Source organism: Borostomias antarcticus (genome assembly GCF_949987555.1).
Source record: "Borostomias antarcticus genome assembly, chromosome: 2".
Lineage (NCBI taxonomy): Eukaryota > Metazoa > Chordata > Actinopteri > Stomiiformes > Stomiidae > Borostomias > Borostomias antarcticus.
The window spans coordinates 31384834-31409254 of NC_140235.1; the positions used below are offsets into that span (position 1 = coordinate 31384834).

The 24421-nt window shown below is 44.2% G+C and overlaps 4 protein-coding genes across 4 annotated transcripts; 1 reads left to right on the forward strand and 3 right to left on the reverse strand.

The window, feature by feature from the left end:
• The first annotated feature begins 1532 nt into the window (after positions 1–1532).
• On the forward strand, positions 1533–5776 carry psme1 (proteasome activator subunit 1). Its single transcript, XM_084458968.1, has 11 exons — positions 1533–1839; positions 2361–2393; positions 2485–2547; positions 2889–2990; positions 3197–3254; positions 3620–3717; positions 3990–4058; positions 4159–4226; positions 4676–4730; positions 4826–4912; positions 5459–5776. Exons 1-11 carry the CDS (start codon positions 1807–1809, stop codon positions 5537–5539), a joined length of 747 nt encoding a protein of 248 aa, XP_084315094.1. The 5' UTR covers positions 1533–1806; the 3' UTR covers positions 5540–5776.
• Positions 5777–6098: 322 nt separating this feature from the next.
• Positions 6099–7232, reverse strand: fitm1 (fat storage inducing transmembrane protein 1; the record flags this gene model as incomplete). Its single annotated transcript, XM_084454403.1, has 2 exons — positions 6099–6765; positions 6949–7232. The coding sequence occupies 2 exons, from the start codon at positions 7230–7232 to the stop codon at positions 6099–6101; spliced, it is 951 nt and encodes a 316-aa protein (XP_084310529.1).
• An 869-nt stretch (positions 7233–8101) lies between these two features.
• On the reverse strand, positions 8102–20683 carry dcaf11 (ddb1 and cul4 associated factor 11). Its single transcript, XM_084458922.1, has 15 exons — positions 20493–20683; positions 19873–20071; positions 19479–19606; positions 17913–18031; positions 17584–17648; positions 17395–17495; positions 16931–17077; positions 16532–16586; positions 16088–16156; positions 15939–15996; positions 11672–11857; positions 10455–10608; positions 9874–10026; positions 9665–9771; positions 8102–9221 (listed from the first exon to the last, which is right to left on the reverse strand). The coding sequence occupies exons 2-15, from the start codon at positions 20058–20060 to the stop codon at positions 9150–9152; spliced, it is 1602 nt and encodes a 533-aa protein (XP_084315048.1). The 5' UTR covers positions 20061–20071; positions 20493–20683; the 3' UTR covers positions 8102–9149.
• A 1798-nt stretch (positions 20684–22481) lies between these two features.
• On the reverse strand, positions 22482–24221 carry thtpa (thiamine triphosphatase). The gene is made up of 4 exons (XM_084458978.1): positions 24118–24221; positions 23697–23772; positions 22914–23465; positions 22482–22799 (listed from the first exon to the last, which is right to left on the reverse strand). The coding sequence occupies exons 2-4, from the start codon at positions 23764–23766 to the stop codon at positions 22699–22701; spliced, it is 723 nt and encodes a 240-aa protein (XP_084315104.1). The 5' UTR covers positions 23767–23772; positions 24118–24221; the 3' UTR covers positions 22482–22698.
• Positions 24222–24421: the final 200 nt, after the last annotated feature.

Here is a 24421-nt window from a genome sequence, read left to right on the forward strand (position 1 = left end):
AACGCAAACCTAGGACATTCAAGGATTCAGGGTCATTCAATGTATCCCGTGAACGTCTGTCTGCACACCATGGACCAGAACCTAAATGCAGGATAGTTTTTATTTTGTATGTTTTGTACATCCTTTTTATATTTTGTATATTTTATGTATTTACTGCAAATGTATTTAGTCAAGATAGTGCCTTTTTGTTGTCCTTACTGCAACACAACAATTTCCTCTTGGGGATCAATAAAGTAGGCTATCTATCTATCTATCTATCTATCTATCTATCTATCTATCTATCTATCTATCTATCTATCTATCTATCTATCTATCGCAGTGTAAGTCACTGATAAAGTATTGGTGACTTGATACCTGTTGAATGGGACACTACCAACTACAGCTGATTTTGAAACAATCAACTTCCTCTGGCTGTATGGTAGTCCTCTGGCTGTATGGTAGTCCACTGGCTGTATGGTAGTCCTCTGGCTGTATGGTAGTCCACTGGCTGTATGGTAGTCCACTGGCTGTATGGTAGTCCTCTGGTTGTATGGTAGTCCTCTGGTTGTATGGTAGTCCTCTGGCTGTATGGTAGTCCTCTGGCTGTATGGTAGTCCTCTGGTTGTATGGTAGTCCTCTGGCTGTATGGTAGTCCACTGGCTGTATGGTAGTCCTCTGGCTGTATGGTAGTCCTCTGGCTGTATGGTAGTCCTCTGGCTGTATGGTAGTCCTCTGTCTGTATGGTAGTCCACTGGCTGTATGGTAGTCCTCTGGCTGTATGGTAGTCCTCTGGCTGTATGGTAGTCCACTGGCTGTATGGTAGTCCTTTGGCTGTATGGTAGTCCACTGGCTTTTACCAGAGTTAGACCATTAAACGTTATTGGGTTTGTTTATAATGGGTGGCTCTGAGGACTTTATCTCTCCTGTATGTTTTGTTTTGCTACAGCTAGTGGGTCAAGTCAGCTAGCCTACCTGTGTACTATGTGATGCAATTCAAGCACCAATGCCATTATGTTGCCAGGTGCTGTGAATATTCCCTGAACCTTTTTAGAATAATTGTTGCAATGTTTGAATCAATCTGTACAGCACAATTCACTCTGAAAGGAATAGCCCAGGCCTCTATCATGTGTCTTTGAAATAGAGTTTGTTTTGGGGTCAAAATTCTACAGTTGGCCAACATATTCGGTTACTTTTCTAACATTACATTGTAAGATTTTAACAAGAAACACCCTTAACCCATCGAAGTCACCCCAAACTCCTCTGAAACATATCTCCTGACCCTGAATGGCTTTTGGAAGCAAATCCTCAACCTCAAAATTATGTGGGAAAACAGGTAGCTATAATTGTTCATCGAAACTGTATGATAGGAGCAGCATTCCCATCTACAGGATACAGTCAGAACTGCAGTGCAATACCCGCCCCTCTAAATATAAAGAAGGTGTAATAAATTGCTCTCTCTTTGAGCTACAGAACGATAGAGGAGATTTTGCATAAATATTCTTGCTGATAAATTACCGTTTTATTTATTCACCCCAAACCACCAGTGTAAAATATCTGACACGAATTACAGAGACTATTGCCTTCACAAACTACAAGTCCCATGAAACCACAAAATGATCACAATGGATTTGAAGCGGAAAGTACGGAACCTTACGAAGTGTTCATACTTTCATTTTCACTTTTTATGCTGACTAACAGCGACTGCTTGCCGTGTTTCCTTGAACGTTAGCTATTCAAAGTTAAAACACACGTGTTTATATTTGCACGGTTCTAATTGGAACGTGAACATTTATTATTGTAAAGCGAATCCTTTTCAATCAAAAAACGATGACATCCATCAGCCCCGAGTCGAAGAAACAGGTAAGACGAACAACATTATTAGCTAGTGATTTTGAGTAGTGTGAGATGTAGGTAACCTATATCCTAAAGCAAAATAGTTAAATCAAATCAGTGGCACGTAAGATGAGAAAGGAACGACGTTAGTGTTAACACGTATTGAAGGCCTATAGACTATACTTTCAGGGCAGCAGCCTTCGTTTGTGTGTTGTGCCTAAGTGTAGCCTATAAAGGCCACCAGAGAGGTATTTAACAAAGCTAGCTAACCGAGTAAGCCTGACTTTTGCAATGAGTAAAACCTGGAAACTCTTCAATCCGGAACATGGACTGGTTTTACTTTATGCAGAAATCAGGCTGACTCAGTTAGCCAGCTTTGTGAAAACCCCCCCCAGGTGAACCTGACCGGGCTATCACGGTGGAAAGTAGGCCTGCATGTCAAATATCCCAGAGGCAAATGGAGTCGGGTGACTAAATTAGATTACATTGACACGCCCACCTCTTTTAACCTTTTTTCCTTCTATGATTGTTTTTGTTCTGTTTTTTAGGTTGATGGCTTCTGCAAGCAGCTCACCAAAGAGGTAGCTAGACGGATTAGCCTGTTTGGACAATTTTAATGGATTGAATGCATGCCTTGCCTAGCTTTCGCAATCTATTCTGTGTATCATGTAGGCAGAGAACCTGGTCACAGCATTCTTCCCCCAGAAGATTACAGAGATGGAGACGCTCTTGAAAGTAAGGAGGTGTGATTTCCTTTATACACAAGTAGACCTTCACCCAGGGGTGTGGGGGTGTAAATACAGAGGAGAGTAAACTTTTGAGTCCAGAGTTCCCCCACCTTGTTTCCCCTTATTGATTAATAAAGCTGATCTGAAAATGGATGAGTAAACTCTCAGCCTCGTTTTAAAGAGGTGGGTAAATGGAGTTCACTTGGGGTTACCCTCCACTACACCCCTGCCTACCTGTTTCAATGCAAACTTCTTTGCACACATGATATTCTATACAATAACAGTACATAAACCCCTCTTAAGAAATTGTATTTTCATATTCTGAATATTCATGTGAACTATCCACAGACCTCTCTGAGCCTGGATGACCTGGCAACCCTGAAGGCACCTCTGGACATCCCAATACCGGACCCTGTCAAAGAGGAAGCAAAACGAAAAAAGAAGGAGGAGGTATAGACACACACACACACACACACACACACACACACACACAGGTATATTAAAGAGCTAGATGTCTAAGTGATGTTATGACAGAGGTTTCTATATTTCCATGCACTACACACACACACACACACACACACACACAGGTATATTAAAGAGCTAGGCGTCTAGGTGATGTTATTGCTGTACTAACCCCTCACTTCCCTTTTTCACAGAAGGAGGCGAATGCGGGGAAGAAAGACAAGGACAGTGACAAAGAAGACGAAGATGCTGGTGAATATGGCGTTACCCTGACACCCTTTATACAACTGCAAAATACAACTATAATACCATTCTATGTGACTCAAACAAGGGGACCCCTGTTCATAGATATATAGATAGATAGATAGATAGATTGATTGACATTTTTTTATCCTGCACCTGGCCTAAATTGCAGTTGACTATACCAACAATAATACCGTGGGGTAGTGATTCAGATATGGAGGGAGATTTGGGTTTCAAACTGTAAAAGTTACCCTATGCATATGTCCAGGATCAACGTTCCTTCCCTGTAGAGGGCAACCCCACTCAGCTGAACTGAGATCAGAGCTCAGGGGCTTATGTAATGCATTATGGTGACTGATGAGGGTTTCTAACAGGTCCTCCTTGTGGTCCCATCGCCTGCAACGAGAGAGTGGAGAGCCTGCTGAAGGCCATCAAGCCTCAGATCCAGATCCTGAAGGAGAAACTCAACACAGTTAGTTTGTCATTTTTCTGTCTGCCAGTCTTGGCGTGGGCCAACTGTGAACCATCCTGGTAAACATGGTGTGTTGCCTGGGGAGGTTGAGAGCAGAGAAGAGGTTGTTCTGTTGTTGCTGATGTAATATTTAGTAGTAAAGTGAAAACTACCATTAAGCTACAGTAGCCTACATCTGTATGATTGATACTGTAGGTGAGAATGGGATTAGTGTCAGATTTGATTGTAAATTCATCCAGTTGATCATGATCTCATTGCGCTTCCCCTGGAAGGTGTCAATGTGGGTACAACTCCAGATTCCCAAAATCGAGGACGGAGATAACTTTGGGGTGGCTGTCCAGGTAAGATGTTGTTAAGATGGAACACAAATGGGATAATGAAGAAACACAAATGTACGAGCAGAAATGTGTGTTACTGTTCACATTAAGTGCTGCTTCACAGGAGAAGGTGTTTGAACTCTTGACCAACACTCGCACTAAGATAGAGGGCTTCCAGACACAGATCTCCAAGTAAGAAACCTCGACCGCTGGGTTCAGTCGTTTACAAATTAGGGCTGGGGTTAAAAAATCGATTCATCGATTCTGAATCCCAACATTTTTATTTAATGAATTAATGAATAAATGAAGGAATGAATAGTTCATCAATGATTCATTCATTCATTCATTTTTGGAAATCAGTATCGATACCCAGCCCTAGTATTGATGTGTTGCATAACTTGGCAGTCATGTAATTAAGGTTACAGCAAAAAAAAAAAACAGGTTTTAGTAACACTAACCGAATCGATATTGAATCGAATCGAATCAAATTGAGATAATCGATTCCAAACCTTGTGAATTGGAATCGAATCGATTCTTGAAATTCGACTCGATACCTAGCCCTATTACAAATGCCTTTTTACTGATTCATGTATCCTATGAATATCTGCCGATAAATACTCATTGCTTTTGCTGCATCCCAGGTACTACAGTGAGAGAGGGGATGCTGTGGCCAAAGCCTCTAAGCAACCACATGTGGTCAGTGTCTGTGTGTCTGTGTGTCTGTGTGTGTGTGTGTGTGTGTGTGTGTTTTCTCACTCGCCACTAAATCTGTTCTATTGGTACCGCCCCAGGGAGACTACAGACAGCTGGTGCATGAGCTGGACCAGTACCAGTTCTGTGAGCTGCGCATGGTGGTTCTGGAGATCCGCAACACTTACGTAAGCACAACACCCATCATGTCTCAATTTTGTGAAAGTCCATGTGCTAAAACCTGCTTATGGAGATGAGTTAAGAACCAGCAGCATCAAATAGGAGAGTATTGGAGTTCACAGATCATCTTTTAGAAAACTTCTGTTTGGTGCATAGATCACTCAGTGAAGTTTGGACAGAGCATCTCTCTGAAGAAGACAGTCAAAACATCAGTGACTGATTCACCAAATAAAGTCTTTCTAAAAGATGAAGCGTGAGCTCCAGCACTCTCCTATTCTGTTTGATCCCTCATGGCTCATTCTTTGTTCCCCTAATAATAAGTGCAGCACGTTAGCCAAGCACCTCAGCCTGTGACAAGAAATGAGTCCATTAACAAAGGACTAAATGAAGTAATTGGTCTCCGATTCATTGAGCGCTTCTCCTGTCCATCAGTCTTCGGACTGTAATTTGGTCCTCAGTTGTCTTTATTTGTTTGATGTTTTGGATGAAGGGGCGATTGACGCGATGATGAAAGGATGTAATTAGGTTTGCTATTCCTGTCACCCTTTCTGCAGGCTGTGCTGTTTGACGTCATCAACAAGAACTATGACAAGATTAAGAAACCCCGAGGTGAAGGCAAGGCCCTTATCTACTGAGACAAACTGCCTGCACTGGAGACACACACACACACACACACACACACACAGTGATACTCCAAACGCAGCCATTCACTGAAGATACTCTTCGTATTGTATGACATGTAGAGACTTTCACTTTGTAACTGAATACAGTTGCTCAGGTTGAAACATTTTTCATTTTCTAAAATGATTACATAACCGTGCCGTATTACAATACCTAACCATTTTATTCAAACTACAAAATAAAGCAGTGATATTTGACATTGTGAGTGGATCTTTTTGTTGCTCCAGGGTCAAATTAAATTGAATATTAGTCAAAGCAGCTACACATCTTTCAGGCAGACTCAATTTTGTTTCAAGCAGTTCCCTGTGAATTCAAGCCCTACTTTGCGGGCAGTGGGGTAAATTAATGAATCCATTGTAATACATCCCAATGATATCCAGCATTCTGTCAGTGTCTCTAAACACATCACCATATCTCTCGCAGTAGTCTCGTGCCATCGGACCTTCGTTCTCTCTACAGTCTTGTAAGACTCCGGGGGTTATGCTGTGGGAGGTACAGCTTTTGGGGGAGAGGCTACTCTGCCTTTTTGGCAGTGTTTGAGAGGAGGAGTCCCTCTCTGGGCTTGCCAGGACAGTACCAGCTGGGCCTCAGGCGATACCATCCCTGGTAGAGCCCCCTCCAGGCCAGACACGCCAGAGCGCCCCCCAGCTGCTGGGAGGGGAACTGCGGGAAGTGAGCCAACAGACATAGGAGCAGGAACAGCCACAGGCAAAGCAAGGAGAAACAGAGGAGGAAGAGGAGGCGCAGCGGGCTCCCCGACGCCCTCCCCAGGGCCAGGTGTGGGCCGAAGACGGATATCTCCTCAGCCAGGAGCAGGCAGCACAGACACAGGAGGAGGATGTCTTCGGAAACCTCGCACCCGCGCCACAGCATGCCTGCTTCCAGACATGAGGCCTTGCTTTCCCCCTGGCGGAGCAGTAGCAGGGGCTGTCCCGTGGAGCCGGACCCCGGAGCCAGACTCCCATCCTGGGCTGCGGGCAGGGGCTGGTAGCAGCTCCCCGCGGCGTTCTCCAGCAGCGCGAGCAGACGGCGAGCCCCCCACCACAGAGCCCCCGCGGCTGCTATCCGGGAGAGGTGGCACAGCGAGAGAGAGAGGGAGCGACGGAAGGAGAAGGAGAGGAGGAGGACAAAGGAGCCTGAAAATATGCAGGTCCAGCCCCAGCCTGAGCGAAGGAACTCTCTGGGGAGAGAAAACGAATCGGAGATTCTCAATTAACTGTGTCATTTGGCCAGATGACAGATATAATGAAACCACTGCATAAGAAATGCTATGAATGTTAACTAGTTCCTCATTTCTGTTCTAGTTTTGCTATACACAACCAGTATTGAGTCATTTGGCATTTTATAATAACAGACTACTCACCTGTAGAAGTAGTGGTTCTTGTTTGCAAAGATGCTGTACTTGGACACCCATAGGCTCAGAGCGGGTCCGAACATTACCATAGCAGACAGCACCAGATGAAAATGGCGCCTGAACAGGCCACTACCAACAAGTCCAGCAAAGAGATCTGTCACCACCACCAGCACCGAAGTAAGGAACCTCAAGATGAGCTTCCCTGCTTGACGCAGTTCATCAGTCACTTTGTGTAATTTTATTAGGTTGATTTCCAGAAGTCCTGTTGAGGTGCTCTCAGTGTTGAGGTCCATGTCTTCAGCCCCTGTAAAGTTCTTGAAGTTGTGTTTCTTCTGGTGTTGAGGGAGATTTATAATGTAGGGTTGTTCTTCTGCTGGTTGGTCAGACTATGGGTATGTACTCCACATGGTAAGACTACTGCCCCCCCCAGCCTTTTTTTTTTTTTTTTTTTTAAACCACACCCTCACACTCCAACTGGACACTTGGACTCAGGAATCAGTGAGAAGGTTTGATCTTGTAATGATGATGACATAATCTATCAACAAAATATACAATGTAAATTGAATTATGTGATGGCGTATACTCATGTCAAATAAAACCTATAGGAGAGAAATCTTTATTTGACTGAGCTCTCTCCTTCAGAGACTTCATTACATAATCAGCTGTTGATGTGTTTCCTCACTATTTTTAGCTCTCATTTGGCACCAGGCCACCTGCTCCAGTCTCCCCCACAGCCCACTCAAGCACTTAACATACCTTCCCATGCTGATCCACATAGCTCACCACTTACAGCAGCATCTGCCATTCATTTAGATACAGTACAATCCCCCGATGCTTCATCAGAGAAATACTCATCTACCAGATATCCAGATTCCCTTCTCAGTCTGGGTTGTTAGTTCTGCTCCCTCAATCTGATTCTAATTTTAGAGCACTTATCACATTCCTCACTTAAAAATCACCCCACTACACTGCTGGAGAAGTTGCTAGTTTCTTAGAGACATGTTTGAGAATTAAAGCCAGTTTTCTACTATATTCAGGAGATGTGACTAAAATAATCAAATATGATACATGTCACACATTAGCAATACTAGGAAACAGGTCAGTCCACATAAGAAAACATTCCAAGAAATGTTTTATTGTTTTTGCAAAACAATGGTCTGAGAGTGAAACATGAACATCGAAATAGAAACACACTCAGAAAACACACATCTCTCCTAACCCTTCACCATCTCATCCCCAACACATAAACACACATTAAAATCTTTTAACTGTAAAATGTTTACAGCGGACTACAAAAAAAGTTTTTTTATTTCATCCCTGGACATTAATACCATTAGAATATTATTATACATTATATAGAAGAATTATCCTTGTAATTCCTCACTGCTTCTCACAATTTTCCCCTGTCATTTCTAACAGTTTTCATCTGCATAAACATGATTTATGTGGTGCTGTTTAACAAAGCACCAGAACATACTGTAGGCAATTAAATATTGTTTGGAGGCTCTTTAGAGCAATTCATTCTTATTTGGAGGCTCTTTAGAGAAAGCGCACCAAATGTATTGGCTTTAGCATTTACTACCCATCCATATTTAAATTGAAGTGCGTCAAAAAGTGACGAAAAAGGATGTACTCCTTAGCTGTCCCATCAAAACCCTGCCATTCCCTGTAGGTTTGCAAATACAAGGTTATAATGCCCTCCTAAAAGTGTGGTTAGGAGGGCAAAGTCAAGAGAATAACACTTCACAAATCACACTAAGTATTATCCAGCATTGAATTTGTGAACTTTTAACGTGGTGGTCTGGGAGCTCATGTTGCGTTCAAGACACCTGGGAACTCGGGAGAAACAAGCTCCGAGTTGTTCATGAACTGAACAGTTATTCAGCTCGGAAATTACAGGTCGGAAATTCGGCTATTATTTCAGAGCTCTGACGTCAGCAAACGCCTCATTGTTAATGACGAATGAAATGATCATAGTGATCAAGTGTTTGTTGATGTTGTAACACATAATTTGATGTGTAATTACGCAAAGTGTTTATATTTTGCTCTGAATACATCAACATGTGGAATTTAACAGCCATTTACCCATTAAATTAGGTCACCAGAGTTCCGAGTCGTCTTCCTTCTCGGTGGTCACACCTCTCATAATGGGAGTGCTGCTTGCTGCTGACATCACTTCCTCTCCCCTGACATCACTTCCTCCTCAGGCCTCATTCCCTCTCCCTCTCCTCATCCAGCGGATGAGTCTGTCTGTGCTCCCACAGCCGCACTGCCCCGTCCCACTGGAGAGAGAGGGGTTGAGGAAGAAGGGAAGAGAGGAAAGAAGTTTTCATGTCAGGGAGGTTTTAATGGGACAGCATGAAAACAGTCTGATGGAAGGAGGCATCTTATTAAAATAAATTGTGTGTGTGTGGGAGAATGATAAGACAAGATACATACATTCACTCACACACTCTCTCTCTCTCACACACACACACACACACACACACACACAAACACACCCAATGACACACAAACCACACACACACACAAACTCACCCAATGACACACACACACACACACAATGACACACAAACCACACACACACACACACACACGCACACACACACACACACACACACACAAACCACACACACAAACCACACACACACAAACACACACACACACACACACACACACACACAAACCACACACACAGTAATATGGTTCAGATGTGGCTACTTACAGAGCTGCTGATAATGTTGTCCTGGTAGGGATGCCAGCTGACGTCCCTAACGCAGGCGTCGTGGTCAGACAGCCTGGCCACCACGCTGCCCGTCAGCACGTCATAGACTGTGGGCACAGGTGTAGGGGTCAGGGGTCAGCCTGCTGTACACACAGGCCCACATACAGTAACGCATGCATTAACACGCCCGCACCCGCACGGTAACTCACTGATGATTTTTCCGGTGGAGCAGCCGGTGTAGATGAATCTCTGTCCGGTGGTGAACTCCGGGGAGAAGCGGCAGCGGATGAGTGTGTGCAGGACCCCGTGGCCCCGGTACGTCATCACCGAGGTGTCGCCCATCAGCTTGTGTCTCTTCAGAGCTGTGGGGGAGGGGGGACGAACGGCGGGCCAGAGACAGGTGAGTCAACACTGGCTGCTATTTACAGAGTAAAGTACAGCTGGCTTAATGGACGAATCGTGTGAGGAAGTGCTGTGGAGGAAACGATTGGAAATGGGCACGCCCCGGGAAAAAAAACATGCGTCGGCGTGTTACACAGCCCCCCATTAGGATCTTAATCTTAACCATCCACCCTAACTCCCCTCTTCTTCCACCCTAACTCCCCTCTCCCCTCACCTCTCTGGGGGACCTGGGTACGGGCCCCTCCCCCTCCCCTCACCTCTCTGGGGGACCTGGGTACGGGCCCCTCTCCCCTCCCCTCACCTCTCTGGGGGACCTGGGTACGGGCCCCTCCCCCTCCCCTCACCTCTCTGGGGGACCTGGGTACGGGCCCCTCTCCCCTCCCCTCACCTCTCTGGGGGACCTGCTGCCAGCGGTAGTCCCAGTTCTGCTGGGTGACGGCCAGCCGGGAGGCGGCCAGGCCCTCCTTCGGGGAGAACCTCCTGACGTCCCACAGCTTGATGGACTGGTCCTTGGAGTTGCTGATCAGGTAGCGCGCATCACCCTGCCACCAAAACAAAGGCTGTTTGTACCGGGTCTGCGCCGGTGTGCTCCGATTAACGCTAAAAGCCTTTATGTAGTAATATACGAAGGAAGTCAAAAGCCTGCTTGTAAAAGCTCATCACGGGTCTCTTCGTATGCGGGTGTGACTATACTGTGCTGACTCCCAGAGCAGTGCTGATTGCAAGGTTATAATAGTTTCACTTTTTTCATTAGTTTTTATTTTTATATTGTTTTTACTTTTCGTGTTCAATTTCAGTTTAGTTTTAATTAGTTTTTAAAGTAGGTTTTCTAGTTTAGTTTAGATTTTGGGAAAATGCTTAGTTTTAATTTAGTTTTTATTAGTTTCAGTATTAGTTTTTTTTCTTCTGCGCTAGCCTCATGAGACTGTCCTGATCTCGTGAGCTCACATTGTTTCATTCTGTGTAAAACAAACTATCTGGCGCATGTCAGGTTACTTCTGCGCAGGGGCACAGCTAAAGAAAAAATGGAGGATAGATTTCACAGCCACCCAAAATACTAGGCATACGCCTAGTATGCAATGAAAAAGACTAAAACTAAGGACATTTTCTCTATAATTTGTTTATTTTAGTTAGTTTTGTAAACACACAATACAGTTTTAGTTAGTTATCGTTTTTTTCTAAAGCCTAGTTTTTAGTTTTTATTTCAGTTAACTAAAATGTTTTTTCACACCTATTTCTCGTTTTTTAGTTAGTTTTCGTTAACTATAATAACCTTGGCTGATTGGAGCTGCCTGGTCTACCTTGCTGTGGATGAAGGTGATGTGACTGTACTGTGCTGACTCCCAGAGCAGTGCTGAGTGGAGCTGCCTGGTCTACCTTGCTGTGGATGAAGGTGATGTGACTGTACTGTGCTGACTCCCAGAGCAGTGCTGATTGGAGCTGCCTGGTCTACCTTGCTGTGGATGAAGGTGATGTAACTGTACTGTGCTGACTCCCAGAGCAGTGCTGAGTGGAGCTGCCTGGTCTACCTTGCTGTGGATGAAGGTGATGTGACTGTACTGTGCTGACTCCCAGAGCAGTGCTGATTGGAGCTGCCTGGTCTACCTTGCTGTGGATGAAGGTGATGCCGTCCCTGTGTCCGGCCAGCTGGCCGACGGGCTGGGGGCGGTCCTCCCGTAGCGTCCGTCTGTCCCACACCTTGCAGAGGGCGTCGTCGCTGCCCGAGAACAGCAGCTGGGAGGAGCTGTCGGCGAACGCCACGGCGTTGACGTCGTCCTCGTGGGCGTCGATCTGTGGGAGTCGATGTGGAAATGAGAGAAAATTGAGAGGTGGGAAGATGGAGAGAATGGAGGTAAATCATAATTGGAGAGAGAGAGAAAGAGAGGGAGAGAGAGAGAGAGGTAAACAGATGGTAGAGGTCAGGCAGGCTGCTGACATGCACAGAGGGGTTCCGAGGAGAGTATTATACGGTTTAAAAATGGCTGACGGTGGTGTGAAGTATTCAGTGTGCTGACAAAGACGGTGACCAGGATGTGAATGAGTGGTGCAGTAGACAGTAGATTGTAAACACATTAGGGTTGCAAAGGGGCGGAAGATTTCCGGTAAATTTCTGGAAATGTACCATGGGAAGTTAACCTTTTTTTGTAAACTATAACGGCTTTTTTATTTATTTTTTATTTTATTTACTTATTTTAGTTTTCACCCAATTTGGTAGCCAATTGACCCTGACCTAGTGTCCAGTTAACCCCTGACCTAGTGTCCAGTTAACCCCTGACCTAGTGTCCAGTTAACCCCTGACCTAGTGTTCAGTTAACCCCTGATCTTGTGTCCAGTTAACCCCTGACCTAGTGTCCAGTTAACCCCTGACCTAGTGTCTCGGATCTGATGAGACCACCGGTCCCTGGTGGGCAGCTGCCCCGGAACACAATACAATAGGCCCTGTTTACACAACAACACATTTTTCAAAACGGGAAAGTTGTTCTTTGGCGTTTTACAAAGCGTCCGCATTCACACGACAGTATTGTGATAAGGATCCGCGTTCACACGGATCCGCAGAAATGATTGAAAACACTGTAGTAGGCTATACATACCAGAGCTGAGTTTCCCAGTTCTTCGTAGCGCTATGATGAACGCCATAGCTTACGATGAACGTAGCGCTACGATGCCTCTGGGAAACTCAGCCCAGGCCAGCAGGCAACAGGCTTTGGACATGGCCTATTGAAGTTTTCCTTCCATCTAGGCTCGAGCCATTCACTAAGTTGTCCCACCAAACGCTTGTTCTCCCAGGTCTTTGCCACAAATGTCTTTTGTTTGCCTTCAGTTTGCATGTAGCCTAATAAATCTCTGCTGATCACAGCTAGGGCCTAAAAGTGCAGCAAATCTTTGCTGAAGGAGAGTTAATGACTATATATTATGAAGAGTTTGGTTGCGAGATTTCCATTTTAAGTAATGTTCTTTGACATTACTGTTAAAGAAATCAAATTCATTCACATCCTTATTAACACCGCTTCCACCAGGTTTTCACACACCTGTCACACTATTTCACAATAGTAAGCACAGTCTTAAAGGACTATGCTTGTTTTTGACAACCTGGACCTTATTTACGACATATTATAAGAAGTTTGACTCACCCAGATCACTTTTGTGTTGTTCGGAGGCCGGTAGAAGAAATTTAAAATCCAGCGCGAGCCAGTATATCCATGTAATGGCGGCGCACGGGGCATAGGGAATGCAGCTTCTCAAAATCCATTTTCGGCCGCTAAACGGTTGTTTTCATCAATCACATTGCATGAATCGACAGTTGATATTCCTCTACGCGAGCCATTCTTTCGGTTGGTTTTCAAATACGTGGTCTGTAGCCACTGTAATGATCTTTATAAGCCTCTCCCCCACTTGCTCCAGCACGCATGCGCACAGGCCAGCGCGCAGCCTGCTATTCTCCGGCTCACATTTTCTGCGCTACGATCGTAGTTGGTGCCGAGAATATTGTCGTCGTCATTCGTCAGCAACAATCCGATCGTAGCGCAGAGAATGTGAGGGAGCATAGCCAGTGTAAAGATCATATTACAGTGGCTACAGACCACGTATTTGAAAACCGAAAGAATGGCTCGCGTAGAGGAATATCAACTGTCGATTCATGCAATGTGATTGATGAAAACAACCGTTTAGCGGCCGAAAATGGATTTTTAGAAACTGCATTCCCTTTGCCCCGTGCGCCGCCATTACATGGATATACTGGCTCGCGCTGGATTTTAAATTTCTTCTACCGGCCTCCGAACAACACAAAAGTGATCTGGGTGAGTCAAACTTCTTATAATATGTCGTAAATAAGGTCCAGGTTGTCAAAAACGAGCATAGTCCTTTAACACATTTATATTTTGTTATATTATATATAAAAAGGATCCTTAACAGCACACAGTTATGATGTAGGCCTAAACCTAAAAATGACATGTCTTTCAGCCATATCGACAGCAATCGTCGTGCCCAGTGAGCTAAATTGTCTGGTGAGGGATTAAAATGCTTTAGGGTATCCAGATGTGGTTCCAGGTTTTTTAAACTGGTCTCTTTTGGGGTGAGTTACCGTGCGTAAAGCACAGTGTTGAAACTGTAGGCCTAGGCTATATTCTAAAAAATATGAGAAAGACCTCATAGGCCTACCTCATACAGACACATACAAATCATATGATGTTGTTTTCAGTAACATTAAAAACAATCATAAATCATGCAAAGTTAAAGGCCACGTCTTCATCAGTTAGTGTTGGCTAGGGATGAGACGGTTTGGATTTTTGCATTACGGTACGGTACGGTATCTAGTTACACGGTACGGTTTACGGTATTTCACGGTATACTGCATTTCATCTCCCCAACACACATAAAAAACGTATTTTACTTTGGAGGAACTACAGTGCAACACCTGATGGAAAATACACACTATTGTAATTAAGATCAGTTTATTAATAGCAAGCTTATATTAAATTACAAAATTAACTGTTGCAAGCAACTTGAAATGTGAAGTTTCAGCAGCGCATTATTGTGTAATACCGTAAACGTAATATCGTAAACACAGGGAATGTCACGGTTCTAATACAGTGGACATTTTATACCGTGGTTCACGGTTTTACGGTATACCGTCTCATCCCTAGTGTTGGCATGACACAGAACTGGATTAGATGCGCTATACAAATAAAGCTTTGATTGATTGATTGATTGATTAGATGCTCCATGGTGACCACAGGAGGTTTGCCTTCTAATCTTGGCCTTTTCTCGCTGGTGACTTGCCTTTGATAGGTTTTTTTCCCACCCTACGGCAGTAAGAATGATGGGCTCCCATCCTCATAATCCATTCTAGCCGTAAGGCCTAGGCCTAGATGTAAATTGACTGACATGATTAGAGACAAATCTTTTTTTGTCACTAGATTAATTGGCCTAATATTTCGTTTGTCCTCCTTTTACTTGTATTATCTATAGTTATTTGTTTTCTTTCATTATCTAGCTACACTGAGCTGTGAGCAGTAAAGTAGGCTATATCCCTCATATTCTTTTATTCGCGCATGCCTATTAGGCACGAAGTGGGGCCGTGTTGTAACTGTTCTCACAAGAATTGCGTATTGCCAGTTTGCACGGCGATGATAAGGGTGGATAATTCCACTCTGGAACCAGGTTTCAAAAGTTTGCGGTTTCAGGCCCCCAAAATGCCGTTGTCATGTAAACGAAAGGCCACACCGCAACAAAAGTTTGCCGTTTTATACAGGGATCGTTGTCGTGTAAACAGGGCCTTACACCGCTACACCACCGCAGACCCCTATAACACAGAACTTAAATGTAGCCAAGTTGGAAAAAATATATAAAATGCAATTCTAGAACTTGCAGCATGATCTTGGTTAAAACAACCTGAATTAATGCAAATTTAGTTGAATTTCAACCCTATACTGTGCATTCATCCATCACATGCACAGCTAATTCCTAGCATCCTGCACACTCAGAGGGCTGTAGAATCCATTCAAGTTCTACTCACAAATAGATTAAGCAAAAAATGTCATTTTAAAAATGTGTATTAGAAATGTTTGCCTGCATGTCTGCTTATGACAAAACAAAATGTTTATATTTATGTCTGTTTATGACAAGGTAAATACAGTTGGTATAAATAACCCCCAAATTCCCAGTTTATTCCCGTTAATTCCCTTTAATTCCCATAAATTCCCTTTAATTCCCTTTAATTCCCTTTAATTCACATAAATTCCTGTTAATTCCCATGAAAAGTTTCCAACTTTGAATATTCACAGAATTTTGCAACCCTAATACACATACATACTACACACATACTGTTCATACTACATACTACACATACTACATACTACACACACACACTGACCTTCAGTGTTCTCTTATTCTGTTCGCGGTCAAAGACATAGAGACAGCCATCATTTGCCCTGAGAGAGAGAACGAGAGCTAAATATTAGACCGTGGACTACGTCCAGAACTCACATTGAGCTGGAGGGTCTTTAAGAGTTGTAAACTCACCCGCCGAGAATCTCTTTCCCGTCCGTGGACGCCGCCAGAGAGAAGACACAGAATCTCCTCTCGTCTGGACTGTAAGAGAACAGAAACCTCGGCAGGTCAGCATCACCCTGCCCACCTCCACAGGGCTCTCCACTGAAGCACAGCAACTAGCGCCACCGCATCGGTCAAAGACACACTGAGGTTGCTCTATGAGCCAAGAAATGATGAGATCATACACGCTCAAGGTATGCAGGCCCTGAGCTAGGCTGTGTTGATGACAAATCATCAACTACTCTGATTACAATGATTCAGCAATTTGTATCAACAGCCCACAGTGTGATGGATGGTTGCGGTTATTACTGCTCATCATTCATCAGCGTGTGTTCAAAGAACCGCAGGAAGAAACAAATGATTACCTGCTTCTTAATGCTATAAGTAGCCTAGAACAATGAGGGAAACACTAACTTGAGGTCCAAGGCAGTATGAGTTTCACTGTCCCCATCTACACTGCACACATGAACTGGAGGGACAAAGACAGAATAGGATCAGAACATCAGTTAGCCGCATCACTGGCATCTCTTTCATCAGTAGGGTGGATGTAGGCTAGATACATCCCATACATGTTCTCCCATACCAATATTTATATAATATGCTGTGAAGGACATGGTAGCACAAATTAGTTATTTATAGTAAAATATACACAGTATCTAAGATATACACACAGATGAAGAACCCCCCCCCCCCCCCCCCCCCATCTCCCATAATATACCGATAACAATTGCATATCTACATGTAGTTTACAACGACAGCACCCCCAAAACACACAAACACAATGGTATCTTCCAGATTGTGCCCTAGCCTTACTGTAGTCAGACCAGCTGGAGTACAGTACACAGGAAGAGTCGGGGGTGAAGCAGACATCCAGCACACTCCAGCCCACATCCCTTGCTTTGACGGCCTTCTTCAGGTTAAAGCGTCCCCTGCTGGTGTCGTAGAGACGGATGTTCTGGTCTGAGTGAGAGAGAGAAAGAGAGAGTGTGAGTGCGAGAGAGAGAGAGAGAGCGAGAGAAAGACAAAGGTGTATCCAGTCAGTGGGATCAGGGAAACTAGGACTTCGCTTTCGGTCGTGGCGGATAAGATTGAGACAACATTGGACAGGGTGCAGGGACGAAACAGGACAGTGCAAAGACAGGACAGTGCAAAGGGCGAGTGCAAAATGATAGTGCAAACATGCAAAAGCTAGTTCTTCAACGAAATGGATCCAAAGCCCCAGATGCAACACATGCATTGCATACACGTGATATATCATTTTGAAGAGGGGTCGTTACCTTGGCAAGCAGAGAGGAACATGTTGCCATCATCACTGTACACACCACAGAAGGCTTTCTGTCGGTATGTATCCTTGCGTGCGACATGATTTGGCAAGAAGCTGAGGAAAAAAAATGCCAATATCAGATATTTGCCAAAAACCGTCTCTGTGTATGTACTTCACTGTGTTATTTATTATGGGTCCTCACTGTGAGCGAATCCGGCTGCACTCTCCGTGAGAAAAACTGGAGCCTCTACACCGGCCTTGTTCCCTCTGCAGAGATCAATCAATCAATCAATCAATCAATCAATAAAAGCTTTATTTGTATAGCGCATTTCATACCCAGAGGCAACACAATGCGCTTTACAGAGAACAAGGGAGGTGGGCATACGACTCACCCCTACATATTCCAGAGGGAAGCAAAAAAACAGTCATCACCAGATCGATGCATATTACTGCAAAGCACTCCGGTATAAATCAGACACACAGGAACACAGCTGGATAAAAGGAGAAGACGCAAGAAGGGTTTCCAAATACCTCTGTGAGCATGTGGCTGAAGTTCCGTCTGCTCCTCAGGCCAGACGAGGCCGTGGCCAGGAGGATCTGGGTTCGGATCTCACTCCTATCCACATCCTGGGTGTCAGGCTGGGAGTCCACTGGCGAGAGAGGAGCACAGGTGGATTTCAGGACCTAACACGTCAAAGTAGATTGTATGCACACAACCTCGCAGTGAAATAGTCGGTGTACACTTAAACTGTACACCTTCACTCTTAAATGGGCACAGTCACGCTGGTTTCAGTTGATATTATTTGGATTAAATGCTTAAATTCTGTGTGTAGGCTTTTTTGAAATCACCGTCAGTGTAGCCATTTTGTATAAATAGGAAATACCGTGGCGAAACCTCACAGGCTGACTGGACGGACGTGGACGAGATGCCCTTTGACCCCGCTCTCTCTCTCCGAAACTGTTACAACTCTCAACCTGTGTATCTGATGGATCATTACCAATGCAGCACCACATGAAGCAGGAGGATGATTCTTTTGGCATGTCTCCTTGTTTGGGTTGTTCAACAGCGCTGCAAAAAATCATTGTTCTTCTTTTGGCCTTCCTCCCTCACTAATGCAATCTGCTGCCTTGCTTTGTGTCATGTTCTACAGCATGTTTATCACTCTGCCGAAACAATGGAATCGTACTGAGTAAAAGAATGCATTTCAAACCGTTGTTTCCTCCAGAGGACTAGGTGAGCTGTGCTGTACTGTTTAGGTTCAGGCTCCTGACAGCCAGGGAGCTGGATGGAGAGTACTACTCACTTGGCAGAAAATGTAGGAATTCCACCCATCTCCCTCTCCCTCTCTCTCACACACGCACGCACGCACGCACGCACGCACGCACACACACGAATCTGCAGTTGCTGGTGGAAATTGTTCCTTGCATTTCTCCCATCCAAGCTGTCAGCCAGGAGCAGTGGGCAGCCATCGTTCATGGCGCCCAGGGACCAAGTTTGAATGCTCAATCCAGGTTCTAGTCAGGGACAGGACTGAAGAGCATCTGTTCTTCTGCATGTTTTTCGTATTGGGATCTTTTGGGAGGCATCCCTTGTGAACATGGAGAGAAAATGCTAACTCCGAACATGCAAACATGCAAACTCCTCACAGCAAGAAGGTCTCCCCGGAGACCTTCTTGCTGTGAGGGGAAAAGTCGAGGTACTACGCCACCATGAGCACTTGAGCTATTTCGGGGTTCAGAGTCTTGCTCAAGCACACTTGGGCACACACCTGGAGCTGGGATCAAACCGGGGACCTTACGATCCCCAGCCGGCCGCTCTTCCTCCCGAGCTACGTAAGCTACACTGACAGTGATTTATAAAAGGCATACACACTGAATTTCATTCAAATATCAACTGAAACAAGTGTGACTATGGCCCTTTAAGACTCAATGGCTTCATATTGAATTAAGTTCAAAGAAAACAGTGACATAATTTGACGTGTTATGAAAACTGCATATTCATGGCGATTTTTCCCACATTATTGCATACAGTGAAAAATACATCATCGGTCGGTCACTGGTGCACACTTGAAATGACTCCCATTTTATCATGGTTACCAGGGGGGTTGTAGCGGTCTCCAAGGCGACCCTCCCAAGCTCCGTCACTGTCCTCGTCAGAATCTGAGTATGACTGGACGAGCTGCAGTCCTGTCGCCCCGCTGCCATGGACCAGCCGCACCTGGCCCCTGCATGGTAAGAGACACAAACCTATTAAGTTATAGGATAGATAGACTTTATTTCAGACTTGGGTCCAGGTATGTTACACACCCTGCAGTGTATGTTGTCAAATCCCTCAGATATTTAGATTTAAAGTCAAAAGATTAGCTACTGTGCTGGAAGGCAGTTAGTGACATTTTCAAGTATGCATTGGCATCTTTGAGGGATACATTCGATTGAAGTGCCCCTATCAGATCACCATAAAGTTGTGACCAGTGTTTCAGTTCAATCTTACCTCCTCAGTAAGTAAGCCAGCACTTGAGCTAAATCAACGTCCTCCTCGGGTGCTGTCTGCCTGTCCCCCTGCCGCTCGGCCGATCTGCGGCCTCGGTTGCTGTTGCCCTGGTTCGATTCTTCAGACTGGTCTGGGTTGCCGATGGAGCCCTGACCGCCGGACATCCCAGAACTGGACTGAGAGCCCATAGACCGAAAGCCTACAAAGCATCAATGAAATGCTCTAGAGAAAAGATTTCAGACACACAGCCTCATTCCCAATTACCCGTTTTCAATAGCCAGCCTGTGAATGCAACCTGGGTGCTTTTACGTTCTGCAAAACGGTTATACAACTAATTCACGTCAGCGTCATCTAACGTTACAAACACTGTCGTTAGCCAGCTAGCCTAACGTTACACTCAACTTTACTGTGCTGACGTCCTTGTTTGGAACCTATGAATTTAACCAATACTGGCGATTAAATTGCATATGTAAGCGAAGATAACGCTATCTGTGGCGAGAGCTTTAACGTAAGCTAACATCAGAGTTAGAGGCCAGCTGATTCTATCTGTAGCTAAACATCTCGCTATGACTAGCTAGCCTACGTAACGTACTATGTTAGCTAACGTTGACTTCTCTTACCCCTGTTTTTCGTATCAGTCTGTCTTGACAGTTCCTTGGCACCGCTCTTTCCACTTATATTGGAAGTAAAAAAAAAAAAAATACCAGACGTGTTAAAACAAGTCCGATAAAAAGCGTATTGTTAAGTGTGAGATGTGACACGTTTCCAACGCAGATTTTCTCTCCGAACTTGTGGAGCAGCTAGCTAGCTAGTCCGTGATGCGCCATGTTGTTTACAAACTGAACAAGCCCCCTTCGCGAGCCCCTGCCCTTCTCACAGTCACATGACATGCCATGACGGACTATCGCGATGAGGGCAACAAGTAGTTGCGTGGTTTGGAAGTACAGTAGATTGGTTTGACATAATAACTCAATAGTTTGACCTTTAAGCCCTTTGAGATTGTATTTAGCTGTCAAACATGTTTATCATGAATATGCATAAGCACGACGAGTACACATGAGTTATGTGGACTTCTAAGGATCAATCCAATTTAGCCTCGGGACTATTTGCTTTGCAGTTGTGGTTTCCGGTCTAGGCGCATAGTGATCTCTCAGTCCAAAAACAGGCCTACCCATGAACCTACGGTGCGATGCGGCAAGAACTTCTTTGGGAATAGGCTACCTCAATTGGTATGTCCATGTTTTATTCTAATTCGTAGCGACGGGCGAGACTAGGCTGCTCGATTCGGCATTTGTGTGACAGGATACCAGCGGGCTCTAGACCGGAAATTAAACGAATAGAAACCCCCCGAGGAGAGCCTGGTGATGCGGGGCTAATCCAATTAACTCAATCATTAGGTCTGTTTACAACCAGGCAGAGCAATCTTTTTACTTCACTGGGGTAGGATGTTATAGTCTACTGTATAGCTTAAACATGTTCATGTATCATCTCTAATTGGTAAAATTGACTCATAACTATTTGCTAACTACCTACTGTACAGTAAGTGTAAGTAGGTTACTGTAACTAAGTAGGTAACCTAAGTAAGTAACTGTGACGGACTAACTGAAATTGGGGTCTGTGCCACAAATGGCTGCACACCATGCTGCACGGTTGTCGAAGAAGCATTTGTCCACGCCTTTCACAAGGGCAAACAGTTTAGGCTATTCTCAGGTACAATAGTGGTCTTAAATTCTTGGCTAAATAACTTGTATTTGTTGTAACCTAGTGTGCACTTTGGAGAAATGCTTACACTAGGCAATTTGGAGAAGTAGATGGGACATGCACAATTTCTGTCTTAAGGCTGTTCCCTCAGATTCTCTTAAGAGACTCAAAGGTGCATTTTAATAAATTGTAGCCTAACTCAATAATTCAGAACTTAAGCAATGTGGCTCTACTTCTGTGATAGGCTACGTCGGACCTATGTCAAAACTGTTGAAACATGATGGCCTGTAGACGAAGTCAAGGTTGGAGTGATAGAATCTTTCTTTTTACAAAAATGCTCCTATACAAACATTATGGTTTAAGAGAGCATATCTAACACATAAATGAGCTCGAAATGAGTTGATGTGCATAATGCTCCAATGGGTAAGTGAATTTCCCTCTCAAGAGCTTAGAGTTCTCAAAGCATCGGTTAAGCCCCTAATATGCTTTCTCCTGGACAGTAGGCATACGTTTGCATAAGAGAGTAGCCTATAATGAGCAATATATACCTGATTCTCAACATCAATATTGTATCCTATTTTCAAGGCTGTCAAGTAGTCTAATACTACCAGTCTCAGTGTAGGGAGATGTTGACATGGATTTCCTCAACCTAAATAACACATGGAAATGAGAGGGACTTTTAGAACCACTTTCAAGAACTACAATATCTCACTCCTTTTTATTTTTTAATTACACTCTAATTACTTTGCAATAATAATAATATGAGACTGTCATATAACTTCAGATGTGTAATTAGTATTTAATTGGGGGTATGGATGAAAGGAAAACTGAAAAAGGAGGCAGCTGTGGTTCAGGAGTTATAGTGGGTGGTCCAATGATCGGGTCGGTGTCGGGTCGGTAGTTCGAATCCTGGCTTCTCCTGTCCACATGTCAAAGTGTCCTTGGGCAAGACACTAAACCCCAAACTGCTCCCAATGAGCAGGTGCATGGCAGCTACCGCCATTGGTGTCTGAATGTGTGTGAATGGGTAAATGAGAGACCATTGTAAAGCGCTTTGGATAAAAGCGCTATATACTGTAAGTGCAGTCCATTTACGTAATACATACAGTAACTAGTCACCATTTCTTACAATATATGTGCATTAAGTAATTTTGAATAGTGCTCTGGGCAATATTTTTGCAGGTAGACATCCATTTTCCCTTTAACTCGCTGATCACCAGACAGCCCTGCAGAGAGAAAAAACACCATCAAATATGCAAATATAGAATGCAATCTCACATAGGCAACAGTGCATTCTCTATTAACGCCATGGCAGTGACCCCCGCACACCCTATGCTCACCTAACTTTTGAGCAGTCTTTTCAATCTTCCTCAAGGCAGGCTGAATGTCTTCTCCCTCTGGCACAAGAACCTCTATTTCCCCAACACAATATCCAAAGTCAGCCTGGTCAAGATCTACATGTACTCCTTCCCCCTCAAAATCGAATGAGCGTCGCACTGTTGTAAACTTTGCAAAGCAAACCAGATTCATCTCCGTCAGCCAGGAGGCCTCTGTAGGGACACTCTGCGTGTCTTCTGTTATCACGCCTCCTTGGTGGGGTACTTGGTGTATTTGGCTGTCACAGCTTCCCGGCTCATTACTTGCATTAAGACGCCCAGTCATTACTTCTCTCACTTTCTGTTGAATTTCAAGTGGATCCGTTATTTCCTTATAGCGGGAACACAGTGCTGCCTTCTGGGGCTGTTCTCCACTGTCCTCTGCCTTTGTAACTGTGGGACATTTCAATTCCCAGCATCCCTTGCGACAGCGGAGCCAGAAATCTCTCAAGGTGAGGTGGAACTCTGGGGAGTCATAGTACCGGTCTTGGAACTCACACTGACCACTGTGCACAGCTGGTGAGAAACAGGGAGTAGGGAGAGAGAGACAGATTAATTAGAATGGGCTTCATGGAGATTTGTGTTTCAGTTTCACTGATGAAATATGAATATGAATAGTCTAGCTATCAGTGTAACCATACAGTTGTGTTGAGCAAGTTTTCCCATCCTCTCTCAATTTGACTATGATGTAGAAACAGAAGTGGATTGTTCTGAGCATATTGCCAGGACTGGACAGAATGAACACACCTCCTATCTCCTCCAGTTTTTTCTGAATGTCATCGTCACACACAAATTTTCTCTCAACCTCCACACTCATTGTTGTCTGAAATGAAAATGACAAAAATACAGTATGACAAAAATACAGTATGACTGATGAAGATGCACTAACATCGAAACGTTAGTCATCCTATGTAGGCTGCTAGCACCCAATAAAATGCGTTAATTGCCCGCTGCTCCAGTGAGAACTTTCTTTATCAAAAATACAGTGGCATTACTTTAATTGACCTGCATGCACATTTGCACATTTCAAATTCACAATGATTATACGAGTGGTGCTGTAAAGCAAACGAACTGAAACCGATCACTGTAGCAATCTAAATGCTGGTCTTGTGCAAGAGCAACTCTGACTTAATCTCATCAATTTCACAAAAATATATATTTTTCTTACCTCACAATTAACAGACACGGCAACCTAATCACGGATGTCCTAGAATAAATGAGAAATATTAGCTCGTGTGATTTTAATCTGCCAAATTCTAGATGTCAGTAAAGGGTTTTACACCGGCGCAGTATGGACACCTTGATGTCTGTTGGTGAGCGTCACAGTCCCGTCAACGAAACGCAGACCCACTTGGTGCTGCATTTATAAAATTGTGGGCTTGGTGAACACTTGGTAAATGGTAATAAATCAGTGTTATGTGCTCTGTTGGATGTGTCCATTCCGTACAAGATTTAAACAATAGCTGAAACAC

Bases quoted from the DNA above. Each gene is read 5' to 3' on its own strand.
- psme1 (XM_084458968.1), top strand. From the start codon at position 1,807: ATGACATCCATCAGCCCCGAGTCGAAGAAACAG. The intron at 2,991-3,196 runs GTATAGACACAC...CCTTTTTCACAG, and splicing joins AACGAAAAAAGAAGGAGGAG to AAGGAGGCGAATGCGGGGAA. The intron at 4,227-4,675 runs GTAAGAAACCTC...GCTGCATCCCAG, and splicing joins TTCCAGACACAGATCTCCAA to GTACTACAGTGAGAGAGGGG.
- dcaf11 (XM_084458922.1), bottom strand. From the start codon at position 20,060: ATGGGCTCTCAGTCCAGTTCTGGGATGTCCGGCGGTCAGGGCTCCATC. The intron at 17,649-17,912 runs GTATTTGGAAAC...TGATCTCTGCAG, and splicing joins TCAGCCACATGCTCACAGAG to AGGGAACAAGGCCGGTGTAG. The intron at 9,772-9,873 runs GTGAGTTACCGT...CTGTGCCCACAG, and splicing joins CTCCACCGGAAAAATCATCA to TCTATGACGTGCTGACGGGC.
- thtpa (XM_084458978.1), bottom strand. From the start codon at position 23,766: ATGAGTGTGGAGGTTGAGAGAAAATTTGTGTGTGACGATGACATTCAG. The intron at 23,466-23,696 runs GTGTGTTCATTC...GTTTCTCACCAG, and splicing joins AAAACTGGAGGAGATAGGAG to CTGTGCACAGTGGTCAGTGT. The intron at 22,800-22,913 runs GTGAGCATAGGG...TTCTCTCTGCAG, and splicing joins AAAGACTGCTCAAAAGTTAG to GGCTGTCTGGTGATCAGCGA.